At 41.5% G+C, this 26,878-nt stretch overlaps 1 protein-coding gene across 5 annotated transcripts in view; it reads left to right on the forward strand.

Moving 5' to 3' along the window:
* NCOA7 (nuclear receptor coactivator 7) overlaps nucleotides 1–26,878 on the forward strand; it is a 154,153-nt gene that overhangs the window by 117,752 nt on the left and 9,523 nt on the right. For 2 of the 5 annotated variants that reach the window (XM_067546708.1, XM_067546707.1), the window contains 3 exons: nucleotides 1,419–2,470; nucleotides 3,557–3,725; nucleotides 20,569–20,716. In XM_067546708.1, coding sequence (XP_067402809.1) covers nucleotides 1,419–2,470; nucleotides 3,557–3,725; nucleotides 20,569–20,716 — 1,369 coding nt within the window. Of the gene's footprint in view, nucleotides 1–1,418; nucleotides 2,471–3,556; nucleotides 3,726–20,568; nucleotides 20,984–24,341; nucleotides 25,620–26,878 lie in introns of those variants that run through there. The other 3 variants (XM_067546709.1, XM_067546710.1, XM_067546711.1) reach the window with 3 other exon arrangements.

Raw genomic sequence — 26,878 nt, forward strand, 5'->3', positions numbered from 1 at the left:
AGATTTATGCAATTTTTTAAAAATTCCTGCGGCTTAGTTTCTGCAACTGATTGAGTGTCCTCCCTCCCCCCGAGAGTGTTCCACAATTTTAATGGAAGGGAGGGGACTACAGAATGTTACTGATTCACTTTAGCTCAAATTGCTTGCTATTGGTAATTGTGACTGTGCTGATTAATGGAAAAGGTATTTTTAAACATTTCTGGTCACAGCAGCATGTAAATTCCCACCTCCCACAAACCTCCAAATTATCACTCCTCTTATGTAGGAATAAGAAATTGTAATCCATTTAATTACTTCTAATACACAGCAGTGTTTTCTTAGCTGGTATTTTCACTTACACCTTGTCAATTGGATCTTGATGATAAACACTGTCCACAGTTCCGTTCCAGAAAACAACTTGTCTCAATGCAGATAACAGGGTTTCACTGTTAAATAAATGTCATTTTCCCTCTTCCTCCCCCCACCAACAAAATAAAAAATTAGTCATAGCATCTCAGCCATGCAGAACAAAGGCAGTTAATCCTGCACAGATGCATAATGGTGATACAGTCATAGGGTTTCCTGTCTCTTATCTGTTTATACTTGCCAATGTAGTATCTTGGTGGGAAACCTTATAAGATTTCATTATTTGTTCTCATTCTCTTTATTTACTTTGTTAATAACATAGGTCAAATTTAAAGATCTTGAGATATACATCCTTATATTTCCAAGATTTTCCTACTTTCAGGCTCTTCGATGGTTTGTCACTCATCCTAAAGTTTTTGGGGAAGCTCTGCAGTCAAATGGTCAGTTTTAGCATTGGGGGAATAATAAACAATAAGAGTAATTTATGCTTTTTAGGGCATTTTGAGCTCTGAAGTTATGTAAGTGCTTTAAAATTGTATAGGTTCTCTCTCTGGTTTGCTGTCCTTTCAACAATTAACTTCTACCAGTTAGAGAAGCAGGAATCCTGAAAGAGTTGGGAGCATTGTCCCAGACATACCACTGTTCTTCTGTTATCTAGAGGGAGAAGTAACAGAATAAACAGGGCAAGATCCTCAGTTGGTGTAAATCAGTGCAGATATTTTAACTTCAGAAAAGCTATGCCATTTTACACCAGCTAAGGATCTGGTCTTATTTTTAAAGTATTGAATACCTGATGATGCATACCATGTTATTTACATATGTACCATTTCTTCCCCCATGAGAAACACTCTACAAAATTACTTATTTTTTTCTGTTATACTTCCCACAGTTCCTTCATTTTGATGCTACTTATTTCAGCTGGCTTACACTTTATTTTCAAGGAAGCCATTTTTGGTTTGGTTTCGTCATTTAAAATCACTTTTTGACATATTTAAGTTGTTTTCTTTGCCATTTTGTTTTAGTTTCCATTTTGTTTTTAACATCCCATGTACATCCACCATTTCTCCTAACAGCGACATTCCAAAGGATCTTTGTCCTTTGTACAGGCCAGGAGAATGGGAAGACCTTTCCTCTGAGAAAGATATCAATCCTTTCAGCAAATTCAAGTCCCTTAGCAAGGAGAAGAGGCAGCAAAATGGGGATGATTCTAAATCAATAAAGCCTTTGGACAAGGAGAAGTCTGCAGACTTTGAACTTCTTAAGTCTTCTGACAGGACTGTGTCAATGGAGTCTAAGTCACTGGAACCTCCCAATGACATGGCCTCCACTGAACCATCTGAAAGGTCCACTGTAGGGGCACATACCAAGGAACCTTCTGGGGAAAAAGCTGCTTCAGACTCCAAAACCAAAGAATGCTCCCTTATAGGAGAAGGAGATGATGACTTCGTTGAACTGGAAGAAACTTCATCTCATACAGATACCAGAATAGATAGAAAAGATGCAGTAACAGAAGGTTTTACTTTTGACCCCAAGGATTTGGGGAAAGCCAGGTTGCAAGTAACCAAATCTGTTTCAGAAATCCAGGACCTCCTGGCACTTGATTCCTTGGGCACAAAGAATGATGTTGAGCCCAAAGCTGATCTAGACTTAGAATCGTGTGAGAAGCAAGATGTCATGCCAGAAGTAAACAAGTGTGCCAGTTCCCCGACAAATATGGTGGAGACTACAGTGGACACTCAAAAGGAGCTAGATAAAAACAAACTTATTGAATTTTACCTCAGCAATGTGAAGGATGGATCACAGTCTTCTGAAAACCTATGTAAGGCTGGAATCAGTGAAGGTGAAAACAATAAACCAGCAGGCGTAGACCTCACACTTAGCTGTTCACAGTCCCAAGTTAACAAACTTCTTACAGTTAAAAGTGGGGAGCCTGATTCAAGCTGCATTGAAAGGAAAAAGCCTTCACTGGAAGTTAGCTTGGCTGCAGTGGAGGAAACGAATCTTAAAGAGTCCGTGGAATCTTCATCAGTACCATCTCTGAATAAGGCATGTCAAGAAACAAAGTTGGACAATAACTCAGAAATCAGACTGTGGCTGTTACAGAGAATTCAAGTGCCAATTGAAGGTAGGTTTCTGTTTATACTTATTCTGTTAAGTGTGGGAGCTGGGTAGCATCATCATAGTGACCACTAACTTGATCTTATTTATTTCATTTTCTGTGTAGTTTGGTATTTTACAGTATAAATCTTCAGTCGATAACTTGACAGTACAAATTCTCAACCCAGAAGTCATGTAGGAGAAAAAGGATCCCTTCTAATTGTTTGGGCTACTGAATTTGACAGATGGCTATTGTGCTTTGTCCATGTTTAGTAATTATTTTTCATATTTTACCATTGTGGATGGCTTATTATAAGTGCAATAAAATGTCATCCACATATAGGGTTGACTGTGACACACTATGGCTGAAAGATTACTGTTGTTTTGCTATGTATTGACATGATCTGCAGTTCCATTGAAGACTGCCAATTTTACTTGTAATGTGTAAAATCCAAAGTTGTACAGGGCAATATAATGACTCTAAAGAGTGTGTGCGCATGTTTATATTGTCTTAGTCCTTTTTGCGCTACTGGACCAACAAAGAAGTGCTGCTAGCAGGAGTATAATCACAGTCTTGCTGAGTGACCATTCCGTTTGGTTCTACTATTATGTGACTATAGATGGAAATACAGCAGCATGTTGGAAAATGTGGAATTGTCTTGAACCCAAGCCAAACTGACCTCTAGTTTACATAAGATATGTGAGGGTTTGTAGGTTTTTTTTTTTTTTTTTTTGCAAATCTAAGGACCTGATTCTCCCTTAAAACCAGGGCTACAAACTCCATTGACTTCAGTGGAGAGATCCCTGATTTACATCAGAGTAGGTGAGAGAAGAATCGCAGTCTAGGTCACAAATTGCTCCTTGTTACAAAAGATTTTTTTTTTTTTTTTTTTTTTTTTTTTAAAGGTCTGTGTGCCACTGACAGTTCTTGGGCATTTGCCTTATTGAAAAGGTGGCCTTCAAGCCTTCCCAGGGTGAACGTGGCAAACTTAGAGTGATTGAGCTACATAGTATTGTTGAATATTCCTTCCAGGAAGGAGTTCGATCTTTGTGTCAGTACCTAAGCTACCAGTGCCGTACTGGAAGCCTGCCATTCCTTTTGTCTCTGTTTCAGATATGCTTCCTTCAAAAGAGGAGAAAAGCAAGACCCCTCCAATGTTCCTGTGTATCAAAGTGGGCAAGCCCATGAGAAAGTCCTTTGTTACTCAAAGCACCACCATGGCACAGCAGTATGGTAAAAGGAGAAAGCAGCCGGAGTACTGGTTCGCTGTTCCTCGGGAAAGGTAGGCTGCAGTGCATGATACAAAACACATTTGGCTCTTCATTTATTATCAACCACATCAAAAATTGTAGGGGCAAATCCTGACACCCCCAGTTCCACACAATTGGCACAAGAGCCCAAACGCAGTAGGAATTCTAGGAGGTAAAGAGTCTGCAGTGTTCTTCAAGATGCAGGGGAAGTGTATATGGGGTGAAGAGGGGCTGGAAGTGCAAATGACAGCGTACTCCTCGTTAGCAGCATGTTTGTTTGGGAGGTGGGGATTGGGAAGTAACAGCCAAGGAGGTTCAATTGTTTGTTTCCATTGTTTAGAAGAGTATACATTTTCAACAAAGGAGGGTTAGATTCCTGGGAACAGGAATTAGATTTTTTTTTTTTTTTTCTTCACTGAGCCTTTATGTTCCTTGTGTTCTGAATTTAATGAGTCCGCTTTGAAAAGAACAACTTACTCTGCTGGAAGGAAGTCTTATGTACAATAGTGGAATAATTTCTTGCTTTAACTCCTTTTAAGAGCCATAGCAACAAGCCAGAGACTTGGTTAGAGCATAATGATTCACTTGGATTTCTAGCCTGTTAAAATATTATTTATTCCACTGGAATTTGTAGCTTGTGAAGATAGTCCTATGTGGCTGCCGCAGAGAACTACTGTCAAATGTGAGCATTTCAAAGGGTGTCGCTTTCTTCATATCTCACAAGTACAATACTTAGGTCTGCATTTCAATGCAGTTATGTAAAAATAGCATCTTCTTACCCACATCTGTTCTCAGTTTGTATTTGGAGACTGTCTGTCAAATGGATTTGGAAGGCATCCAGTGCCATTGAACCTAAGTTTTGTTAATAGCCTGGAGCCAACACAGCTATGTGAGAGAGTGAGCTGGATCTATTCAGGCTTACACATAGAATTGTTTAAGTGCCAATTTCAAACTCTGCCTCTCAAGTCCGCTGGTGAAGTTATAAGTCATGCAGGTATAAGAATGTGGTTGGAAGACAATAAGGTTTCTTGGGTGTAAATGAGGTAGAATTAGGGTGATGTATAAGCCAAAAGGAAGCCAACTTGATTCCCCTCCCCCCCAGATTGAGTTTGTGGGGTTGGCACATCAAAAATCATTTTCTTACATAGCAAGTTAGCTTAGTTTGCTAGCAAGTCAGTGAGCAGCAATAAATGTAGAATCTCACAATGCTAATTAATTTAAAAAAGCAATTTTCAAAGTAAACCACACTTTAAGCCATGCTCTTGATTTTTCTCCTTTTTGGCAAACATGGACCAGTTTGCCAAAACTGCTTATCTGCATTTCACTGTGCCAGTAACATCTAGCTTTCACCGATGGACAAAAGAACATAATTGGCTGTATTTGTTCATCAAACTTGTTGAAATAAGGCTTTAATGCAGTCAGTTACCCAAACTCTCATTTGAAATAACTAAATGACCTTTGCAATGGTAGGGCTTTTTCAGGCTTACATTTTGAGAGAGAGCTTTTTTTCAACTGCTGCTGCTTTCCACATACAACCCTCCCCCCAGCATTCTGCAGTTGTATTACTATAATGCAATGGTTCCCAACCTGGGGGGGGGGCGGGAAGACCCAAAGATTACAGGAGTCCATGAGGCTTCAGTGATATTGAGGTTATTTAGCCCCCCTGAGCTCCGTGCCAGACACAGCAGCCTTGAGGTATGCGCTGGCTGGAGTGAAGAAGCAGCCCCCACCCCTCCCAAGGGAGCAGCAGCCCCAAGCTCCACCCTGGCAGGAGCAGAAGGGCAGACCATCCCCACACCAGCCTGACACCCGGCTGGAGAGTAGCCGCTCTGGCCAACCCACCAGGGCCCGTCTCCATTACCCTCAGTCCATGAGGGATGGGAATAGGCGGGGCCACACGGGGCATGAGGTGGCGGCTGCATCAGGGTAGGCTTAGCTTCTTACTCAGGTAAAAATCATTTATTATTAATTATTATTATTATTTAGGTAATTTAGTGTTATCATTATATGTGTTTTGTTTATGGCTAGCGAGGGGGCGGGGTGGGGGATGGGAGAGCGTGTGTTTTACTTAGTGTTAAGTAGTGGGGCTTTCACTCAAAAAGGTTGGGAACCACTGACCCAAAGTTACATAATAGTCAGAGCTGCTCAGTTAGTTCTGTTGATTATCGGGGGTGGGGGTGTTAAACTGTGGTCAGTTTTTAAAAAATCATATTTTCCTAATCTTCTAAACAGTTTCAGATTACTTAACTTTATCTTCTTTTGTCTGGTCCCCTGGTGTATTTTAGAAAGGAGTTAGTTAAGCAGAGCGGTGGTGTGGAACATGCTGACTCAGAGATAAATAATTAATCCAGCTGGAATGTTGGCAATAGTTAAAATGTATAGTGGTTTGAACTGTAGATGAAGATGAATTAAAAAAAATCTACTGGCTATGGGCAGAACCCCGTACTTGCTTCCTTTGGGATCAAAAACCGGTAGATTAAGAAAATTCCACATTAAAATGTGAGCCAGCACTTCGAATTTTGAGTGATATTGTAACTTAATGCAAAGCCAGTATTGCTTTGTAGGTAGTGTATCTAATGTTGTATAAAAATGCTACATTGAATTTAGGTCTTTCTCTGATTGCTTATTCTATGCTAAAGGATAAATCTGAAATAATATATTAACCTCAGCCCATGCTTGAAAATAACTTGCCTGCCTGTCACTGAGGAGTAAAAAATTTCTCTGAATAAGGAGGCCAAAGACATTAGTTCATGTATAATTTAAGTTATTTTTTAATTTTTAAACTAATTTTCTAGTCTTTGTTATGATAAAGAAATCCTTCTACATGTGAATTACTGCAACCAAGTCTGCAGGCTAACAGCCCCAATACCTCTGTTGCTGCTCTTAACTTTGTCGGTGAAATCAAAAAGACTGGTGAATTTCAGAGCTGCTAGTCAAAACCTTGACAGTTTACTGCTGTCCATAATCCGGTCCATTTCACTATGCTGTTCCTTGGGAAAGCTATGAACAGCAGATCATGTAGGGTTGTTTTGATTTCTTTCCATATATCAAAAAAATGCTTTGTCTAGTTATAAAACTCCAGGTACTGATGAAATTATTCATTCCAAACATGTACAAAAAAATCTGTAAAGGCTCAAAAGCCACATAAAGACCCTGCCACCAGTAAAACCAAACTCTTCCCATGAACCCAATCATCATAACCTGTGTGACATATTAGTGTGTCTTAATGAATTAAAGATTTAAAAAAAAAAATTATAGCCAGAATGTGGAGAAATCAGTACCAGTGCCCACAGTAATTCTGTCTAGTTAAATTCCCCCATCATTTCAACTTCAATGAGTTCACCCCATCCCAAATTTTCATGTAGTGTTACTGTGTTGTTAAGTAGCTGCTGTAATTAACCACAGAGGTGACTGCATTTCAGTGGTGGAAAGATACTGGGAACTAAAATTGCAACTCCCAGTGTAGTACTTGTTCTGTGCACACATATCACAGGCACCCAAGTTTTTCAGTCTGTCATGTTTCATGAGTGCTTGAAGTCACATGGAAAAAAGTTACTTCATGACTTTCAAATTCAGTGTTATACCATCACACACTTGTCTGAATTAATCTGTTTTTCAGTGTTGTGTGTAAGTCATCTGAAACATCACCAGTAGAGACACAACTAAGGATTAAAGTTTTTGTGAAGAATTTTTTTCTGTAAAAGCTGTTTTTAAAAAAAAAAAAAAATTTTTTGTTGTTGTTAACAAATCATGTACCCACCTTGTCTTCTACTGGATTCCTTCCCGTGCTGTACATGACTTACAAGCCACAGAAAGTCCCAAACATATGTCATTCCGTTATCCCTGATGATGTAGTTGAGTTAATCGGTGACTCCAAGGCTGCTCTTCTGATTGCAAAATCACAGCAGTCCTTGTTTCTAGCACGTAACTGGGAAGATGTAATCATTAAAGAAATCTCAGCTGGAAAAGGTACACTACATAAGGGACCTTCTTGCACTGCTACTTGTTTAGCAGAGTAGCTCTAATGCTTTTGGACAGTGACTGAGAGTAACTGATTCACTTGCTGGTAGACGTGACAATGGGTGTTGCTTACAGCGTTGGAGAGTAAGTATAAGTGGGCTTGTAATGTATGGTATATTTTGTTGGAACTAAGTGCATCTGTAGAATTACATTTCTGAATTGATTATTCTGTTGTTCTTGAGGATGTTAGACTGGTGGTTGAGTTATTCTTAAAATTTATTTCTTTAAAAGGCATTGAGAGGAAAAACATTAGTGCTGGAAAGTAAAAACAACTGTAGAATGGCTTTTAGTTTAAAGTAGGTATGGAAAGTGATTGAAAAATGATGATTCACAGTAAGTAAGACTGGTATGAAATAACTTAAGGTGAAACACACTACTTAATAATTTCTTAATTTTTGTTTTAAATTCTGCTTTGCAGGGACTGATATGCACATATCAAGCTTTAATCCAGAACTGCCAAATATACACTTACAAATACAACACACAAATGTGCATGCTACTTCAAATTTTTGTAATTACTACAATATTCAGAGTAGTTTCCATATTAAAAAGTAAACCTTGTTAGTTTCCAGCAGTAGCCTTTTGTCAACCAAATGTGTAGATTTATTTTTTGCCTTGGTATCAGTATTCAGGAAACTGTAAATTCTTTGAGTGGAATGGACCTGAGCAAGCAGTGTAGGTGTGTGCACGCTGCATGCACCATCACCAGAAGCTTTTTCCTAGGGTTGGCTCTGGTACTCCCTAGAGTGGTGCCCTCATGACGCTGTATATGGGCAGCTGCTGACCTGCCATTCCCTCAGTTCCTTCTTTCTGTAGGTGATGATTGCTGGAATGTTCTTCATCTCTTGCTTCACAAGTGATACTCTTCAGTGGTTGTTTCCTGTAAATAATCAGTTAATAGAACGTAAATAGTTAATTAGATTGAGCACTTGGAGTACTTTGAATCTCCACCATGCAGGGCTAGCTCGTGCAGGGCCCCAGGGCATGTCTCGATCCCAGGACTTAACAGTGTGCAATTTTCCCAAAGAACATACCGGTAAGCGACCCACATGACAGCTGTCTGAAGTGCCTGGGAGAGAGGTACATCCTGACTAAGTGTTGGATTTGTAAGAACTTCTGGCCCAGAACGAAGAAAGACAGGGACAATAGGCTAAAATTCTTCCTAAAGGAGGCCGCACTTTGCCCCACATCAAAGCGTCAACTGGACCAAGCACCGAGCAGTCCTCAGTTAGGAGCGCCCCAGCCTCAGTCAGAGAGCCTCAACAGAGTCGGGCATCCACAGCACCAATGGCCACCTGGCACCGTAACGCTTCCCCGGTGCCCAAAAAATCAGTGCCTTTGGTGCGGCACCACTCTCCATCACCAGTTCTGAAGAAGAAAATGAAGAAATCTGACTAGGGATGTTCCCCAGTGAGGAAGAACACAGAGAGTGAAATCTGTTCCAGCCCACTCTCAGACAGCCGCCTGCCAGCCAGCACTACTTACTCTGGCCCCAGAGGAGGAACCGTTGAGTCCAGTGCGCATGGATTCCTTGCTGTGGGTGAGCCATGAAGGAGATTCAACCCTGTCGACACCATTGAGGCCAGAGACGTAGGAGGCAATGAGGAGTCTTTTGACCCTCCTAGTGCCTCCCGTCTCCTTTGGGCCATGGCCCACAGGGGACGGTTCTGGCACCGCAAGAGGCCACTTTACGGAGGCTGGTCCCGGCCTTGGGTAAGGCAGCGATGGTGGTGAGGCATAGACTCCCATCTCGTCTGACCTCGTGAGCTTCAACACTGTGGCAGCAAATGCTGGTACGGCGCTGCTCACTATCCCAGTGCTCTCCCTCACCACCGCACCGATATACAGCACCAAGGAGCCCAGCACAAACACACCCTTCTCCCTGTCGTCCAGGAGTGACTTTTCTGGTTCAGAATCCCAGGCAGAATTGTATGGGTCATGAAGGAGCACATACCAAGCAGACCAGAAATATGTGGCTGCAACCTAGGGACCTATCCCACCAGCATGGTCCCCCACCCACTGGCAGATGCCACCTCAGTGGCCAGTGTGGGCACCAAGGACATTTCAGGCCTTCCAAGGCTCCCACGCAGGTCACTCGCACTCGATGCCCTCTAAGGTGAGAGCACCCCCTTCTTCCCTGTCAGAGAGGGGTTCAGTTCCAGAGGCAGAGGTGACTGAGGCCCATTGTATTCCAATGGGAGGTCAGCCAACGCCAGAGGAGTTGCAGGACCTCAGAACAGTCCTGGCCACCTTGTCATCTTCTGTGGACGAAACAGTAGTTGGTGCATCCCTAGCACTAGTGCAGGACGACTACAAAGCTCACCAGGAGCTTTTACAGAAGATGGCCCAAAACCTCAGTCTGAAGGTGGAAGAAATTGAGGACTCAGCCCCTGCCTTGGTGAACATTAACAACCCCCTGGATCAGCAAGAGTTCTCCATCACTGAGGCCATTTCGAAACCTATAAAGGCCCTGTGGCAATCTCCCGCATCCCTCTGGCTCATGACGAAGCAGGTCAAGAGGGAGTAATTGGTACTCTGAAAGGGGTACGAATATTTATACATGCATCCTCTTCCAGGATCCCTGGTCATGGCTACAGCCAACGAGCGAGAGGCAAGGGCAACAAGGTCCATCACCATAGGTCAAAGAGGCCAGGAAATTGGACCTATTAGGAAGGAAAGTGTATTTCACCAGGAGCCTCTAATTGAGGATCTCAGACCACCAGACTCTCTTAACATGCTATGACTTTAATTCCTGGACAGCCATATCAAAACTTCAAGAACTGCTATTGGAGTCCAGAGTGGAGTTCGTGGCATTAGTGGAGGAAGGCAGGGCCATAGCCAAGGCATTCCTCCAGGCCGTCTTGACTGCTGCAGATGCAGTAGCTCATGCCATAGCCACAGCTGTGGTGATGAGACGCAGCTCTTGGCTCCAATCATAAGGCCTGCCCCATGAAGTACAGCAAACAGTGCAGGACCTGCCATTCGAAGGTAAATCCCTCTTCTCCAATCACAATCACTTCATAGTTTGAAGGACTCTCACACCACTTTAAAGTCACTGGGCTTCCACACTCCTGCCCCATCCTGAAGGCACTTTAAGCCCCAGCCTTTGGGCCATTTCTATCCAGCGAACCAGAACCAGCAAAGACAGGACTTTGTGCAGCAGCAAAACAAGGGCTTTAGAAGGAGGCACTGCCGTCATTCTTTGCCGGTTCCTATGCCTACAGCAGTGAGGCAATCTTTGGGCCCTAAGCAGAACTTTTGGAGGTGCGTTTCAGGGCAGTGCACCAAACCAAAATCAGGATCTGACTCCTATGTTTGGAAATCATTTATCCTTTTACCAGGCATAGGTCAACATCACCTCGGACTGCTGGGTGCTTCGCATGGTAGAAGTGGGATACACCTTTCAGTTTATTTCTTCCCCTCCTTTCCACCTCTCTTCCCCGTCCCTCTTCTGGGTGGGACCCTTCTCACAAGATACATCTAACCAAGGAAGTGCAGTCGTTCCTAAGAGTGGGAGTGGTGGAGGAGGTTCCCTCGGAACTAAGAGGCACAGGGTTGTATTCATGCTACTTCCTGACCTGAAGCCCAATGGGGATCTGAGGCCTATACTAGACTTGTGAGAACTCAACAAGTTCATGAAGAAACTGAAGTTTCACATGGTCTTCCTGTCCTTAATCATCCCTTCCTAGATCCAGGGAACTGGTATGCCTCCCTTGATTTGAAGGAAGCATATTTTCACATAGCGATGTTCTGGGACCACAGGAAATACCTCTGATTCATCGTAGGTCACAACCTGTTGGCAGCTCCGAGAGTATTTACAAAATGCATGGCAGTGGTGGCGGTGTCTCTCAGGAACGCAGGAGTGCAGGTGTACCCATACCTGGACAATTGGCTAATCAAGGGCCAGTCCAAGGAACTGGTGGAAAGGCATGTAAGACCTGTTCAGCCCACTTCCTTGAATCTGGGACTTCTACTTAACCAGCAGAAATCAACATTTTCACCAGTGCAGAGAACTGAATTTATAGGGGCGGTCCTTGACTTGACTCAGGCCAAGGTCTCCCTCTGAGTCATTTCAGAGCCATCAAAGCCCTCATAAATGATCTAAGAACCTTTCCTATCACCACAGCACGAAACTGCCTGAAGCTTCTGAGTCACATGGCCTCTTGTACCTATGTGGTGCAGCATGCTCAACTCAGACTAAGACCCCCTCCGATCCTGGCTGGCATCGATATGTGTGCCAGGCCGTCACCCATTAGACAAGGTAATTACAATCCCGCCAGCGGTGATCCTTGCTCTGCAGTGGTGGCTGGACCAGGTCATGGTGTGCAAGCCTATCAGCCTCCCGATGCTCCCGGACTTGATTTCCCAGGAGCATGGCCACGTGCTCCACCCACACCTCATGTCGCCGCATCTGACGGCATGGAAGCGTTGTGGCGGAGTGAGGCATAGCAGGGTTGTTCAGCACTTGTGCAGGCCATCCTTATGAATAGCAGGAAGCAGTCAACCAGATCGGCATATCTGGCGAAATGGAAGAGGTTCTTGTGGGCATTGCGGAAAAGGGTCCTGCCAAATGACACCTCTGCCTCTTATCCTGGACCATTTGCTCCACCTGAAGAAGGAGGGCCTTGTGGTATTGTCCATATGAGTTCATTTGGCCACAATCTTGGCTTTCCATCCACTGGTAAATGGCTGGTCAGTGTTTTCTATCCCAATTTGTTCTCTGCTCTTGAAGGGGCTGGAGCATTTATACCCCAAGGTTTGTCAATCCCTGCCTCCCTGAGATCTCAGTTTGGTAATGTCAAGGCTCATGGGGCCTCTGTTTGAGCCTGTGGTGACATGTTCCTTGCTCCATCTTTCTTGGAAGGTAGTCTCTTAGTTGTCATTACTTCAGTTAGGAGGGTTTCAGAGATCAGGGCCCTTACCTCTGAGCCACAGCACACCGTCCTCTTTACGGACAAGGTGCGACTTCGCCCAGACTTGTCCTTCCTCCTTAAGGTGCTCTCCCACTTTCACAAACAGCCAATAGACATTTGTCTCTCAGTATTTTATCCAAAGCCGCATGCTACCAGGGAGGAGCAAAGGCTCCATTCTCTAGATGTCAGGCATGCTCTGGCTTTCTTCATAGAGAGGACCAAATCTTTTTGAAGGACCACTCAACTTTTTGTAGCAATTGCACAATATGAAAGGGGACCCAGGCTCTGTGTAGAGAATCTCCTCATGGATTACATCATGCATACACCTGCTATGATCTGGTAAAGATACCACCTTCTCACCTAACAGCGGACTCCACAAGGTCACAGGCTTTGTCAGCGGCTTTTGTGGCACAGGTTCCAGTTCTGAACATCTGCAAAGCAGCGACCTGGTCATCCATCCACATGATTCACGGCACACTATGCCATCATGCAACAGGCTAGGAGTGATGCAGCCTTTGGATAAGCAGTCCTCCAATCTGTATCAAATCACGGCTTGGGAATCATCTGCATTGGAATGGACATGAGCAAGTACTCAAAGAAGGAAAAAAACCAGTTACTAACCTTTCCGGAACTCTTGTTCTTCGAGGATGTGTTGCTCATGTCCATTCAAAAACCCACCCACCTGCCCCTCTGTTGGAGTAATTGGCAAGAAGGAACTGAGGGGGTGACGGGGCAGCAGCTGCCTATATACCATGCCATGAGGGTGTGACTCTAGAGGGCCCCAGAGCCACCCGGCAGATACCACTATGGAAAAGCTTTTGGTGATGGTGCATGGCGGCATGCGCACACCTACATTGGAATGGACATGAACAACCCATCTCAAAGAACAAGTGTTATGGAAAGATTAGTAACTGTTTTTTCTGAGATTAGGCTCCCTCTCTTGGGCACTCGCTTATGTTTGGTGCAGGCATGGTTTCAGGAAAAAAAGGTGGTAGGGTTTTGAATGCTTGATGAATACAGGCAATTTCTGTCTCCAACACAGTTAATTTTATAAGACAGGATGAGATTCTGGTGGTTTGTTTTTTGTTCATGGGAACCTGGCTGTAAATAAACACAGTGATATGCTGTCATCTGAGAAGAGATAATAGTGGTTATTAAAGTTGGATCTCTTGCAAGAAATTTCAAACAAGTTGAATTCCATTCTAATTAGCAACGGTCTAGAACCATAACATTCTTCCATTTCAAATACACCAGGATTGTACATCATGGATGGTGTGACAGGGATCCATTTGGATTTTGACATGATTCTGGACATTGGCACTAGGGCCATCTTGGAAGAGGCTGACCCAAAAATTCTCCCCCTTTCTTATTCTTGTTGATATGATTCATGGAACAGACAGGATATAGTTAAGGGTTGGACTCCTTGGGTGATCCAATGTCCTTTGTCCTCTTGAGTTTCATATAGGTCTGACACCAAGTTATAGATACAAATAGATTTACAATGTGTTCTAGTTATGCAGCTGGCCGGTACATGCCTGGATTTTCATGTACCCTTTCATATACCTTTTATAGATTCATAGATTCTAAAGCCAGAAGGGACCACAGTGATCATCTAGCCTGATCACCTAAATAATACAAGTCATGAGACTTCCGTGAATCAACTCCTGTTTGAACTAGAGAATATCTTCAAGAAAACATCCAATCTTGATTTTAAAATTTCCAGTAATGTGGATTTCACCACAACCATTAGAAAGTCCTTCCAATGGTTAATTACCATCACTGTTAAAAATTTTTTTTACCTCATTTCTAGTTTGAATTTTGTCTAGCTTCAACTTCCAGCCATTGGATTGGTTACACATTTGTCTGCTAGATTGAAGAGCCCTCTTTTTATCAAATTTCTGTTCCCTTGTAGTCAGTCACCCCTTAACCTTCTCTTTGATATGCTAAATTGATAGTGAGAGAGACTGAAGGCACTCCATCTGGCATGTTTTTCAATCCTTTAATCATTCTTGTGGTTCTTCTCTGACCCCCTCTCCAATATTTCAACATCCTTCTTGAATTGTGGATGCCAGAACTGATTACAGTATTCCAGTAGCAGTCACATCCGTGCCAAATACAGAGGTAATATAACCTCCTTACTTGTACTTAATATTCCCTATTCCCAATGACACATAAGCCCTTTTAACCACAGCATTGCACAGCAAGCTTGCATTCAGCGATTATCCAATGACACACAAGTCTTTTTTCAGAGTCACTGCTTCCCATGATAGAGTAGCCCATCCTGTAAATATCGCCTGCATCTTTGCTCCTGGATGTCTGACCTTACATTTAGTTGTACTGGAATGCATATTATTTGCTTTTTGCTCAGCTTACCAAGCAATGCAGATCATTCTGTATCAGTAATCTCTCTTCTTCATTATTTACGGCTCCCCAGTCTTTGTCATTTGCAAACTTTATCGGTAATAATTTTATTAGACCTGGTTGAAAATTTTCCAACAGAATGTTTTTCGGTTGGAAAGTGCTCATTCATTGAAATCTAAACTTTCAGTGGGAATGTGTTAATTTCAATGAAATTTAGTTTCATGGGGGGAAAAAAATTGAAACAAAGCATTTTGTTAAGGTCAAACATCCTGTTATGAAAAGGTTGAAATATGACGCTTGGATTTTTCATTTCAAAACCTCCTTTTTGTTTTGAAATTTCTAATATTTTATTAATCAATTACAGTACCAGTTCCCAAACAAATAGAATAACAATTACAAGTGATCAGTTAGAAAACTAATTACCAGACTAATTTATACCAATTACTCATTTCAAAACCAGTTACCAATTGCCAAGTTATCAAGTACAAATATAAAAGAAAACTTAATATAAAAAGAGAAATTTAAATATTAAAAAAAAAAAGGGGGGGGGGGCATTTTGATTAATCCAATGTGACTCTTTTTTTTTTTTTTTTTTTTTTTTGGTAAGAAAGTTCAGAATTTCTTCATTCTGATTCTGAATTTTTTTTTTTTTTTTTTTTTTTTAATTCTGGGTTTTTCTACAGAATGGAACTTCTGAATTTCAACCAGCTCTTAGATTTACTTCCAGGTCACTGCTAAAAATATTAAATAGCATAGGACCAAGAACTGATTCCTGCAGGATGCAATTATGAATGCATCTGTTCAACGATGTTCCGCATTTACAATTTTATTTTGAGATCTGTCAGTTATCCAGTTTTTAAGTCATTGAATATGTACCATGTTGATTTTTGTATTGTTCTAGTTTCTTGATCAACATGTCATGCAGTATTAAGTCAAATGCCTTACAGAAATCTTAAAATATATAACATCAGCACTATTAACTTAAACGTGTAATTTTATCAAAAAAGATACCAAGTTAGTGTGACGAGATATTTTTCCATGTTGATCAGCAGTCATTAAATTACCCTCCTTTATTAATCGAGTCCCGTATCAGCCATTCCATTATTTTTCTGAGCATCGAAGTCGGGAAAATTAGGTGGGTTGTCCTATTCCCTTTTTGAATATTGGCACAACATTAGCTTTCCAGTCTTCTGGAACTTCCCTGTTGTTCAAGTCTTAATTAAAAAGTAGAATGCTACTCAGCCAGCTCTTTTAAAACTCTCCTATGCAAGTTATCTGGACCTCCTGATTTAAAGATGTTTTACTTTAGTAGCTGCTGTTTAACATCCTCATAGGCCTGGTCTATGCTTATCTTCAAATTTGTTGGCAGTCAATGGGAGTTACGAAAGCTATGCAGAGTAGCTTATGTAACTCCTGTCAACTTCGTAACTCCTCTTCTACACGGCGCTGCGCCACTTGAGGGTGTGGTTTTAACACATTGACTTCTGGATTGATTGAGCGGGTCTTCACTGACCGTTCAGTCGATCCGGATAAATCGATCTGACGGTGGCAAATTTGCTGCCATCAGTGAAGACGTCCTCTAAGTTACTGCTATAGAATAACTTATGATATGAAAACATTTAGCCAATTCCCAAATACATAACACAAATATTTTTAATACTTCTGCCTTTCTGCAATTAGTGACAGTTCTATATAATGTCAAGATTCCTTTTATTCCTGATACATTTTTTAAAAACCTCTCCTTATTGTCTTTAATCCTGCTCGCCATGGATTTCATCTTGTGTCCTTTTGTTTCCTATCAATTTCCTACAATTTCTCACTTCTAATTTTCTATTCACTGCTATCAGTTTCCATTCCCCCACCCCATTTGTTATCTATTGTTTGTTTTTTATTGCTGCTTTCACTTCCCCTCTAACCAAGGATATGGGTTAGGGGGTTGGTTTGGGTATTTTTGTTTAACCAGCCTTCTTTCTGGTTTTTTGCTTTTGGGACATCTAGTAAAATGTTCTTGAATATTTCCCAGTTATCATTAGCATTTTTCTGTTGGTTTGCAATTTTCATCTTCGTGAAAAGGTCCTTTTTAACGCACTAAATATATATATTTCTGTTTGGGACTTTATTTCTGTGCACATAACAAATGTAACCTAGTCACTGTTGCATGCATCTAGGCACCCTTGATTTTTAGTGCTCTGATCAAATCCTCTTCATCTGCAAATTTAGGTCTAATATAGGATTTCCCGATGTTGGATGCAACATTTTTTGAGCTGGAAAATTGTCATCTGTAATTTTTAGAAAGTAAGAACTGGGAATTTCTCCATTTTTAAATTTGTAACATTGCACTGAAGCAGAGGTGTTGTATCTGACTTCTTCAGTTACCTTCAAAAGGGACATCATTTCATTCCATACAGTCATCCCTTGAACAACTGACCTTCTTTTCTTCAAAATAATGGAGGGGCGGGGGAAACCCTCTCAAAAGTAGATCAGTGATGCAAAACCTTTCTAGCACTATGGGTTGCAGACCTTGCCATTAGTACAAGGGCTGCACCTAATTTACATAGAATGCACAAGGGATTTTAGCGAACGCTAACCACACGCTTATTTAAGTAAACAGTGCTGTAAGTTTAGCACTGTTTCTCTCAGTCCATCCTCTTGTGTGGCTTTGTTTGTGAGGTTGCCATATACATTATGGAATCTGGTTTGGGTCTGCAATGTGTGAATTTGTTTAGCTCTATTATAGATTTTTTTTTTCACAAATATAAATACTTTAAAACAGGCTTGCATAAATGGCAGCTTTCTACACATCAGTCCCTTCACAGGGATTAGTAGAAATTTAGCTAGGTTTCCAGATTTTGGATCAGAGTATTGCATGTCAGACACATCAAGCTCAACTCTGACAACGTTTTATATAGGTTTAAGCTAAAAATGGGTCTGTAAGCAACTTGGACTTTTTGTTGTCCCTTTAGAAATTTTAAAACTGTTGATCAAATGAGTATGGAAACTTTTTTGGATCCATTCAGCATACTGATCATTCACATTCCTATTTCTTGAGCAAGTCAGGAAGTGGGAAAGATCATTCTGCTGAAGTTGTCCATGGGAAAAAATCTTGCAATGAGAAATAAAAGCCTTATCTTCACTATGACTATGGCAGCCAGAAGTTCCGCTCCACAGTTTGATATTTTTATATGCATGCAAATTGTTAGCTGTTGAGTTAGTCAAGTGGCTCCAGACTTGCTGAGAATGGAGTCCTCAATAGCTACAGAATAAGCCTTCCACAAGCTCTCTGAGCTGATTACTGTTGATTTATCCTCAGATTGCTCAGTCTGTGTAGTGCACATAAGTTTTATTTCCCACTCCCACACCCCACATGCTTAGACCTGTTTAGGTTTTTGGCATCTCTAACTTCCGGTATCCAACCACTTTGAAGAAGCACAGTAGCTGGATAGCTCTGCTATGAAGATGAGCTGTGAAATAGATCATGGCAATTTAAAATGTCCATTGTTAGACTTCAGAGTTTAATTCCCCTCCATCTGCCCCCCGCCCACCATACACTCCCCCTACTTACATACCCATGCATTTTATACATCTCTGGGCTACTGTTAGAGGCTGTCTACAGACTCAGAAAGATTACACTGGATTTAGTCTTGCATTGGGAATGTTTTTCTTTGCAACAATAGTCTCTTTTTTTATTTGAAAATGAGAGCTTAAATTCAGCAAAAACAGAAGTTTGTCCAGTAGGATGTGAATTTGTGCTACCCAGAAGAGCGGCTGTGTGTGTTCTTGTTTCCCTCACTGTAGTTAGGGAAAGGAAGCATCTGTGATGTAGCAAAACCTGCAGAAATGCACCTCACATTCTGCTTGGGAGTGTGGGGATTTGCAGCCAACTCTCTGGGTCCAAAGAGAACCAGTGGCCCAAGATGTAGCTGAGATCCGGGTGGACATTTGCAGCCAACTATTGGTGTCCCTTTTTGTAGGTGTAATGTTTTGGTTAAGCACAAAAAAATGCTTCTGTAGCTCACTTGCAAAATGCTAGTTGGGGACTAATCTGGCTAGAATTTAGGGGTTGGTAATTTAAGTGTTTTAAGGGCTAGATTCTGACCAGTATAATACCATTATCTTAAAAGAAGTTACTCTAGATTGACACAGGAGCAGCCATGAGTGACTAAGAACAGATCTACGCTGCAATAAAACATCTGTGACTGATGCAGGTCATCTGGCTCTGGCTCAGGCTGTGGGATTATGAAATTGTAGTGTGGGGATCCCAGAGCCCGAGCTCCAGCCTGAGCCCGAATGTCTATACTGCAGTTTTATAGCCCGGTAGCCTGAACCCCGCGAGCCTGAGTCAGCTGACTCAGGCCAGCCATGGGTGTGTTTTATTGCCGTGTGTAGACATGTGCTAATTGTTCACACCTCTAGGAGGAGGAGAGGGGTAAATCAATGATGTTGCTTATATGGTGTTATAAATATGTTCAAGATCAGTCATGCTTGGAACATAAATCATAAAATGATTTGAAATGTAGAAAAGCAGGCTTGGAAGGATTGGATTTTTATTGATAAAATGTAGATAAATATCAATTTCACCGTACCCACAAATTGATTGAAAAAATATTTCCTTCGATACTAATTGGAGGGCACTGTAATGTCATTGGGCTCTTATCCACCAAATCATCTGGTTAACATGCTGGTTAACAATATACCTTGATAGTATAATTATTTATAACTTTATAGGTACTTTCTCTAGTTAGGACTTTGACTTTCACCAATAGGTTTAGGCCTCCCTGGAAAGTGGTGCACCTACTAACAGGAAAGTATTAGTGAAGCGTGTGCTCTCATTGCACTATTCCTAGCACTATCACAACAAAATCATTTTGATGTAAATAGGTCACTGAATAACTTGCTCATTTTTATATACTAGTACCCTAAGTAATTCTTAAGATATGTTTAATAAACAGCAAGGAAGACGGTGAAGAGCTAGCTGTCTGCCTGCCTTGGGATGCTACTATTATATTGTCAGTTTCAGAAAACCAGCAACAATTGATCATTTCCAATGTGACAAAAAAGGAGGAAGGATAGTCTTCTTGTTCAGTCTTTCTAATAAAAAAAAAATGCTATAGCTCAACCAGAAGTAATGGGCTTGATGTTGGAATTATTTTGTGGAAAGTTCTTTGTCCTGTGTTTTATATAGGAGGTCATACTGAATTATCATAATGATTGATTCCTTCTGGCCTTACATTCTGTGAATAAAGAATAAAACAGGGAGATGGAAGTTCTATTCTTGACAGTGACAAACAAGTTTTATGTAAGCTTGGGCAAGTTACTTTACTTTTCTATGCCTCAGCTTCCTCATCAATGAAATGAGGGGAAAAAACACGGGTGATGTGAGATGATATTTTAAAATGCTTTAAAAATCTCAGATGGCAGGAGCTGCAGATGTGCCACATATTAGTTTGTGTGAAAATATATAGAAAAAAACTTGTATAATTTTGTTCATTCTTCGCCATTGAGTGAAATTTGCATACCGTATGCCAATTCTGGGTTTTAAGGAAAACTGAATACCATGTCTCCTCTTCTTTTTGTTTCACAGGGTGGATCATCTGTATACATTTTTTGTTCAGTGGTCACCAGAAGTATATGGGAAAGATGCCAAAGAGCAAGGTTTTGTAGTGGTGGAAAAAGAGGAGCTTGATATGATAGACAACTTCTTCAGTGAGCCAGCAACTAAAAGCTGGGAGGTGAGTGCCTTCTATTTTGAGAGATTCAAGAATGTTACAGGGAATGTGCATCATCTGCTGAGACTCTAAATACCCACCCTTCTTATTTTTCTAAACTTCTGATACTTTTTTTTTTTTTTTTACCAATCTGACTTGTCCAGCATATATATCTATGCTCATTCCTACAGCTCCCCTTTCCCTTCACCCACTAGTGGCCAGGCAAGGAACTTTGGTTCCAGCAGAATCAGTAGAAATCATGCAACTATTGCAGCTATTGTACAGAGTTTTTAAACCATATTTCATAACTTTTAGAAATAAAACTTTTTTTGAAACTTTACACATTTTACAATCGCAAAACAGGCTCTTGTAGGATAGCTTCAGTGAAGTTCTGAGGTGGAGAATGTCATTTAGCATAGTGCTTGCTTGAGCATCTGTTTTAAAGCTGTCATGTATACTTTTACAGAACTGCTGACGTATTTCTGATCTGTGGATTGTACATGCTTGTATGAAAGGTCAAACATTTTACAACCTTTTGTATGAAAAAGAAATAAGGTAGATAGGGTATTAAAGTTTTCTAGTTCTAGGAGACAACTATGCGCTGAAGGGAGAAAGTTCACTTACTGTTAATGGTTATTTTGAGTGTTGCATTACTGGGACAGAGTTAAGGATGTTTAGGTGCAGGTCTTTGGAAATGTTTCTGTCCAGTAGACTTTGTGGATTTGGTGCTGAGGGTAGAATTGGAACTGGTCTGTAACATTAGCTTCTCATTTCCATCACTGTGACCCTAAGAACCTCAAAATGCCAGCTGGCAAAGCATTCACTGAACAGTGACAGTATCTCCTAACACGCCTGACACACTGCATCTAGCACATCACTTTTGTGGTATTTATCCATAAATGATATCATGTAAGATATTATATTAAAGCCAGGTTCACACTAATTATTAATATCATTGTGAAATGTATGAACAGATACTATGTAAAAAGTTTATATATGTATGAAGAAATTATGTTCCTAAAAAAGTCTGAATCATGGCTGGCTTGACAAATAGGTTTCTGCCAGGCAACGGATGTATATTCTCCTGTCTGCATCAGTTCATATGTAAGTTAATCATTGTAAGCCAACACAAGGGAAACCCCATTTGAGTATTAAGTCAACATGAAGGTGTGCAGTCACACCAGGGAATAAATCCTGGATGATCACCCTGAATCTGGGGCCAAAAAATGGGTTGGGAGATACACGGAGAAAGCAAAAGGACATCTTGTTATCCTGCACCTTAGGAAGTAATCGGGCAGTGTGATTAACTGGAGAAATGGTCTGAAATAAATAGAATGAGATTCAATAAGGACAAATGCAAAGCACTACACTTAGAAAGGAATAATCAGTTGCAGAAATACAATATGGGAAATGACTGCCGAGGAAGGAGTACTGCAGAAAAGGATCTGGGGGTTAAAGTGGATCACAAATTAAATGAGTCAACAACGTAATACTATTGCAAAAAAAGCAACATCATTCTGGGACGTATTAGCAGAAGTGTTGTAAGCAAGACCCAAGAAGTAATTCTTCTACTCCATTCAGCACTGATAAAGCCTCAGCTGCAGTGCTGTGTCCAGTTCTGGGTGCCACATTTCAGGAAAGATGTGGACAAATTGGACAAAGTCCAGAGAAGAGCAACAAAAATAATTAAAGGTCTAGAAAACATGACCTATGAGGGAAGACTGAAAAAATTGGGTGTGTTTAGTCTAGTCTGGAGAAGAGAAAAATGAGTGACATAAGTCTTCAAGTATGTAAAAGATTGCTCTAAAGAGGAGGGTGATAAATTGTTCTCCTTAACCATTGAGGACAGGATAAGCAAGAATAGTCTTAAATTGCAGCAAGAGAGATCTAGGTTTGACATTAGGAAAAGCTTCCTAACTCTAAGGGGTCGCAAAGCTCTAGAATAAACTGCCTAGGGAGGTTTGTGGAATCTCTGTCATTAGAGGCTTTTAAAAACAGGTTTGACAAACACCTGTAAGGAGATGGTCTGGATAATACTTAGTCCTGCCTTAGTGCTGGGGTCTGGAGTTGATGATGACCTATTGAGGTCCTTTCCAGTCTTACATTTCTATGATCACATTCATGAAAACAGGATCCCAACCTGTCCTGGTTGGGAGCACTATGAAGGACATTTAGGTGAGACGATAACTTTAACAGATTAACTAAGTTTAGTCTCTAGAAAGCATGTATGGATTTTGTTTTATATATAACCATTCTATTTCCATTATCCTCATTCACGATCTCCTAAATCTTAGACTTTGATGATGAATTTAAGATTGTTTTCATTATAAATATATCTCAGGGCTATGATGTTATATAGGAGCTGATCCTAAATTGAATCAAATAAGCTGGTGTGTCCCCTTAGGGATAGCAAATCTGATGTTTATGAGTAGACAGTGATGGGCTGGATATCACAGGAGAATGCTTCAAATGGGTTCGGGGACTGGGGTGCCCCTATGGTTAACCTGCAAAGCAGAGTGAAGGCTGGCATAGCCCTGAGGAGATGGTTTGGGTAAGCTAACAGATTGCTGCTGTCTGCTAGCTGACACTCAGGCACCAGCAAGTCTGTCTCTCTTGCTAGAGACAGGGAGGTAACAAGGTGACTCACAATAATTGTTCATGCCTCAGGGATTTTTCTTATTTTACACACTTATTTGGTGTGTCATCACTCCTGAACTGTGCTTAGTAACTATCTGTAAATTAACAATGTTTTGTTAATCATCAATCAACAATCCTAAATTCAATGTTTTGTTTGGAATTTGTTATATTTTTGTTAATTTCTTATTTGATAAGATGCCAGGCTCCTGCAGCTTCAAGAAAATTTCTGTATACTATCTAGTGAAAGTTTGAATGTTGGTGAAAGCATTCTTTGCTGAGAATGCAAAGATCCCCCCTCCCCCCCCAAAAGAAAAAAAAAAAAAGAGGAGATTGTTCATTAGCTCATGCTTTTGCTTCTCAGCCAACCTCGTTCCAAGGTCTCTCAGATGACTTCCCGCCTTGGTTTCCCAGCCATTCCTAGCTGTCTGATTCCAGATAGTTCTCGTTACCAGGCTGCAGACCCCACTCCCTTGCTCTCCAGTCAGCCCCTTTCCTGGTCTTGCTCTATCCCCAGTACTCCCTTGTCCCACTGCTAGGTGTACAGAAGGGGAATCCTGCTTGACTGGAGCTTAGGAAGATCTGCTGGTTTGCAAAATTGCCTGAATATCCTGGAGCCTCTCCTTGGAGCCCTATAGAATACAGCTCACCTCCTGTTCAGTGCTCCCCCATGATTATCCAACTCTGCCATCCCCAGCTCCTGTCGTTTCCCAACACAGTTGAGTGTAGCACTTAAAACTGCTCGCTGAAATTCTGCCAACTTCAATTTTTTATTTTCATTTAAAAAAATTGATCTAGTATTTAAGAACTCAAATAGTAAGTTTTCAAAATCTCTAGAAAAATTCTGCAGCTCTCCTATTTTAAGCATTCGTATCTGCAAACGAGTTGCTCTGTTCAAAAGTTGGAGAAAGGGGTGGAAGACAGGGAGTATATTGGACGATTGCCACCCCTCTGTAATTGTTGATAACTTCTACTTTACAGTCTGTAGCTTAAATGCTGTATAAAGAAACAGATTTCAGTTCCCCTGTGTGGCGGTGCTGTGAGCTGCAAGCTGTGAAGGGAAACATATGTGTTTATTCCCTGCCTTATAAAGGACTGAGTGCAAAGTCCAATGCATATCAATAGAGCCCTGAACAGATACGATTTGGATCCACATCTGCTGGAATAAACTCCGACCTGCATTCCCCTCTCCCTCTTTTAGATTTAACTGCATCTGAAGATCAGCTATTTTGGAGTCAGCAGCCTCCCATCAGCTGTTGAGCCCCATCCTTCTGCCTCAGGGCATCAACTGATCAGCCCCACCCTCCTGCCTCACAGCTGATCAGCTGTTCCTGCTGTACCACTGCCTGGAAGCTGCTCCAGCCCTGCCCCGGACCTCACCCCACGGCAATCCCAACCTCCATGACCATCCAATCTGCGATCCGCAAGAAATGGTCCACTGATATAAAGTGGATATCTGTGGATTTTCAGGGCTCTACACATCCAATAATTTTACTAAGTTTCAGTGTTAGTTCAAGCACATGATGTGCAAGTAGATGTGATGGAGAAAGGATAATAAAACCGAAGGACAAAGAGAGAGGTGGAGGGAAGCTGAAGAGAGGGCAAAAAGATGATGGAAAAATTTAGAATCCTAAAAATGGAGGGCTAGATCTACATTTCTATTTTATCCCCTCCACCCCACTCCCAATACTGCAGCAGGACCAAGTAAACCTAGACCATCTGTCCAATCTATTCTTAAACCTTCAAGGATGGTTCCACAACCTTCCCTGATAACCTATTCCAGTACCTAATTATCCTTACAGTTAAAAAGTTTTCCTAATATCTAACCTAAATCTCCCTTGCTACAGATTATTTCTTACCCTAACATGCTGAACTCTTATTGTTCTATTTTAAATATGTGCTGGTGGTAATAAGGGAATAGCTGTAAATAATTCCAAAGGTTTTTTAAAAAACAAAACAAAACACCACATGTGCAGTTTTTCTAAGAAGGTGGATCTACCAGGAAATGTCTTTGAGTGAAGCCCTAATTTGGTTATAATCCTTTGTGAAAGTTACACTCTTCAGTGGGGAAACGGAAAGAGAAACTGTACCAGGGAAGTATATAAGCAATACTATCACAGCGTGGTAGAAGCAGTAGCTGCCTGTCTTGTGTGTGGGGAAACAGCTTTGGCCGTACAGCAGAGAAGTTTTGATTATAGTGAAAATAAATTCCATAACAATGAGACTTCAAAAAATACCTTTGAATATTCAAATCGTTTACTGTGTCAGACCTGACCGGGAGCCTTTTGTGCAGGTATGTTAGACTGTGTACAATGCTGTGTTCTGTCTCTGCACCAATCAACTAAAATGCGTTTCAACTGAGTATTTCTCTGTGCAGGTGCTTGGTTCTTTGTTCCTAAAAATGGCAGTACTTTAAACACTTCTCTGAAAGTCAGATTGCTGAGGGGTTTTTAATGTTTATGCTACAAGAACTGGTAAATGGTTGGCAATGCAGATCTCTTTGCTTCTGTTTTGGACTGAGCACAGCATTCAAATATTTCCTTCCTTTGGTGCGATGACAATAGGTGAACTTTTGAAGAGTTTGTCTTCATTGAATGTCTTTTTGTTTTAACTTCTTAAGAACTGGATTTCTGTCCCTTTTGAGAGGTAGAAGGGGCTAGATTTTTATTCCTGATAGATAGGAATTGTTGATGGACTTGTTAAGAAGAAACATAGCTGTAGCTGCTTGCCTGTGCAAATTCAGTTGTACATCACTACAAACAGACGTTGTTGGTAGAATTGCTGTGATTTTTTTTCTTTTTGAAACTTGGAGGCGTTACGAAAGCTTTGAGAAAATAGTGAGGGTTTTGTTTTGATCACAATGGGGGAGAGAAGCCACTCATAAAATATTCAAAAAAATAAAAATCTAAAAAAAATCAAGGTTTCAGGGAAACCCCAGTTAATGAAAGAAGAAAGGAAAAAGCAGAAATTCACATCCCTTAAAGAGCTTTAAACATATTGGACTAGATTCCGCACTGCAATGCAATCATTTTGAGTCACTCTGAGACAAAGCTGGCCATGAGGAAAATTGCCCCAGTATGGGGCAGTGGCAGATTAACGCACGGGCCCATGCCGGAGCACCAGAACCTTGGTAGAAGTGGGGGAGAGGGCACAAGGCCCCACACTTCTCTGCCCCCTGGCCAGGCCAGAAACAGGAGCTGAGCCATAGTAAGAGCTGGCCAGGGAGCGTGGATCTTCCACCTGCCCTGGGTGGGGGCGGCTGAGGTGCCTGAAAGCAGCCTGTGGTCTGTGTCCTCACCCCCCTAGCAAGCTGCCCAGGGCAGGTGGAGGGTCCGGGGCTCCCCACAGCAGTCCAAGGTCTCTGGGCAGCTCCACTGCCCAGCTCTGGCTTCCACTCTGGCCAGAGGACGGGGCCTCGGGGAAGAGGCGGAGCAGTGGGCGGGGCCTCATGGCAACCGGGCTAAAGCTCATCTCGGCTTCCCACCCCACCGGGAAGACTGGCGCCACCAGAAGGGGCTGCGCTTCGTGGCAGGGAAGCTGATCACCTTCAGG

The sequence above is a fragment of the Emydura macquarii genome, unplaced genomic scaffold (assembly GCF_026122565.2).
Source record: "Emydura macquarii macquarii isolate MOO-44397 ecotype Brisbane River unplaced genomic scaffold, CSIRO-AGI_Emac_v2 contig_1146, whole genome shotgun sequence".
In the NCBI taxonomy this organism is placed as follows: domain Eukaryota; kingdom Metazoa; phylum Chordata; order Testudines; family Chelidae; genus Emydura; species Emydura macquarii.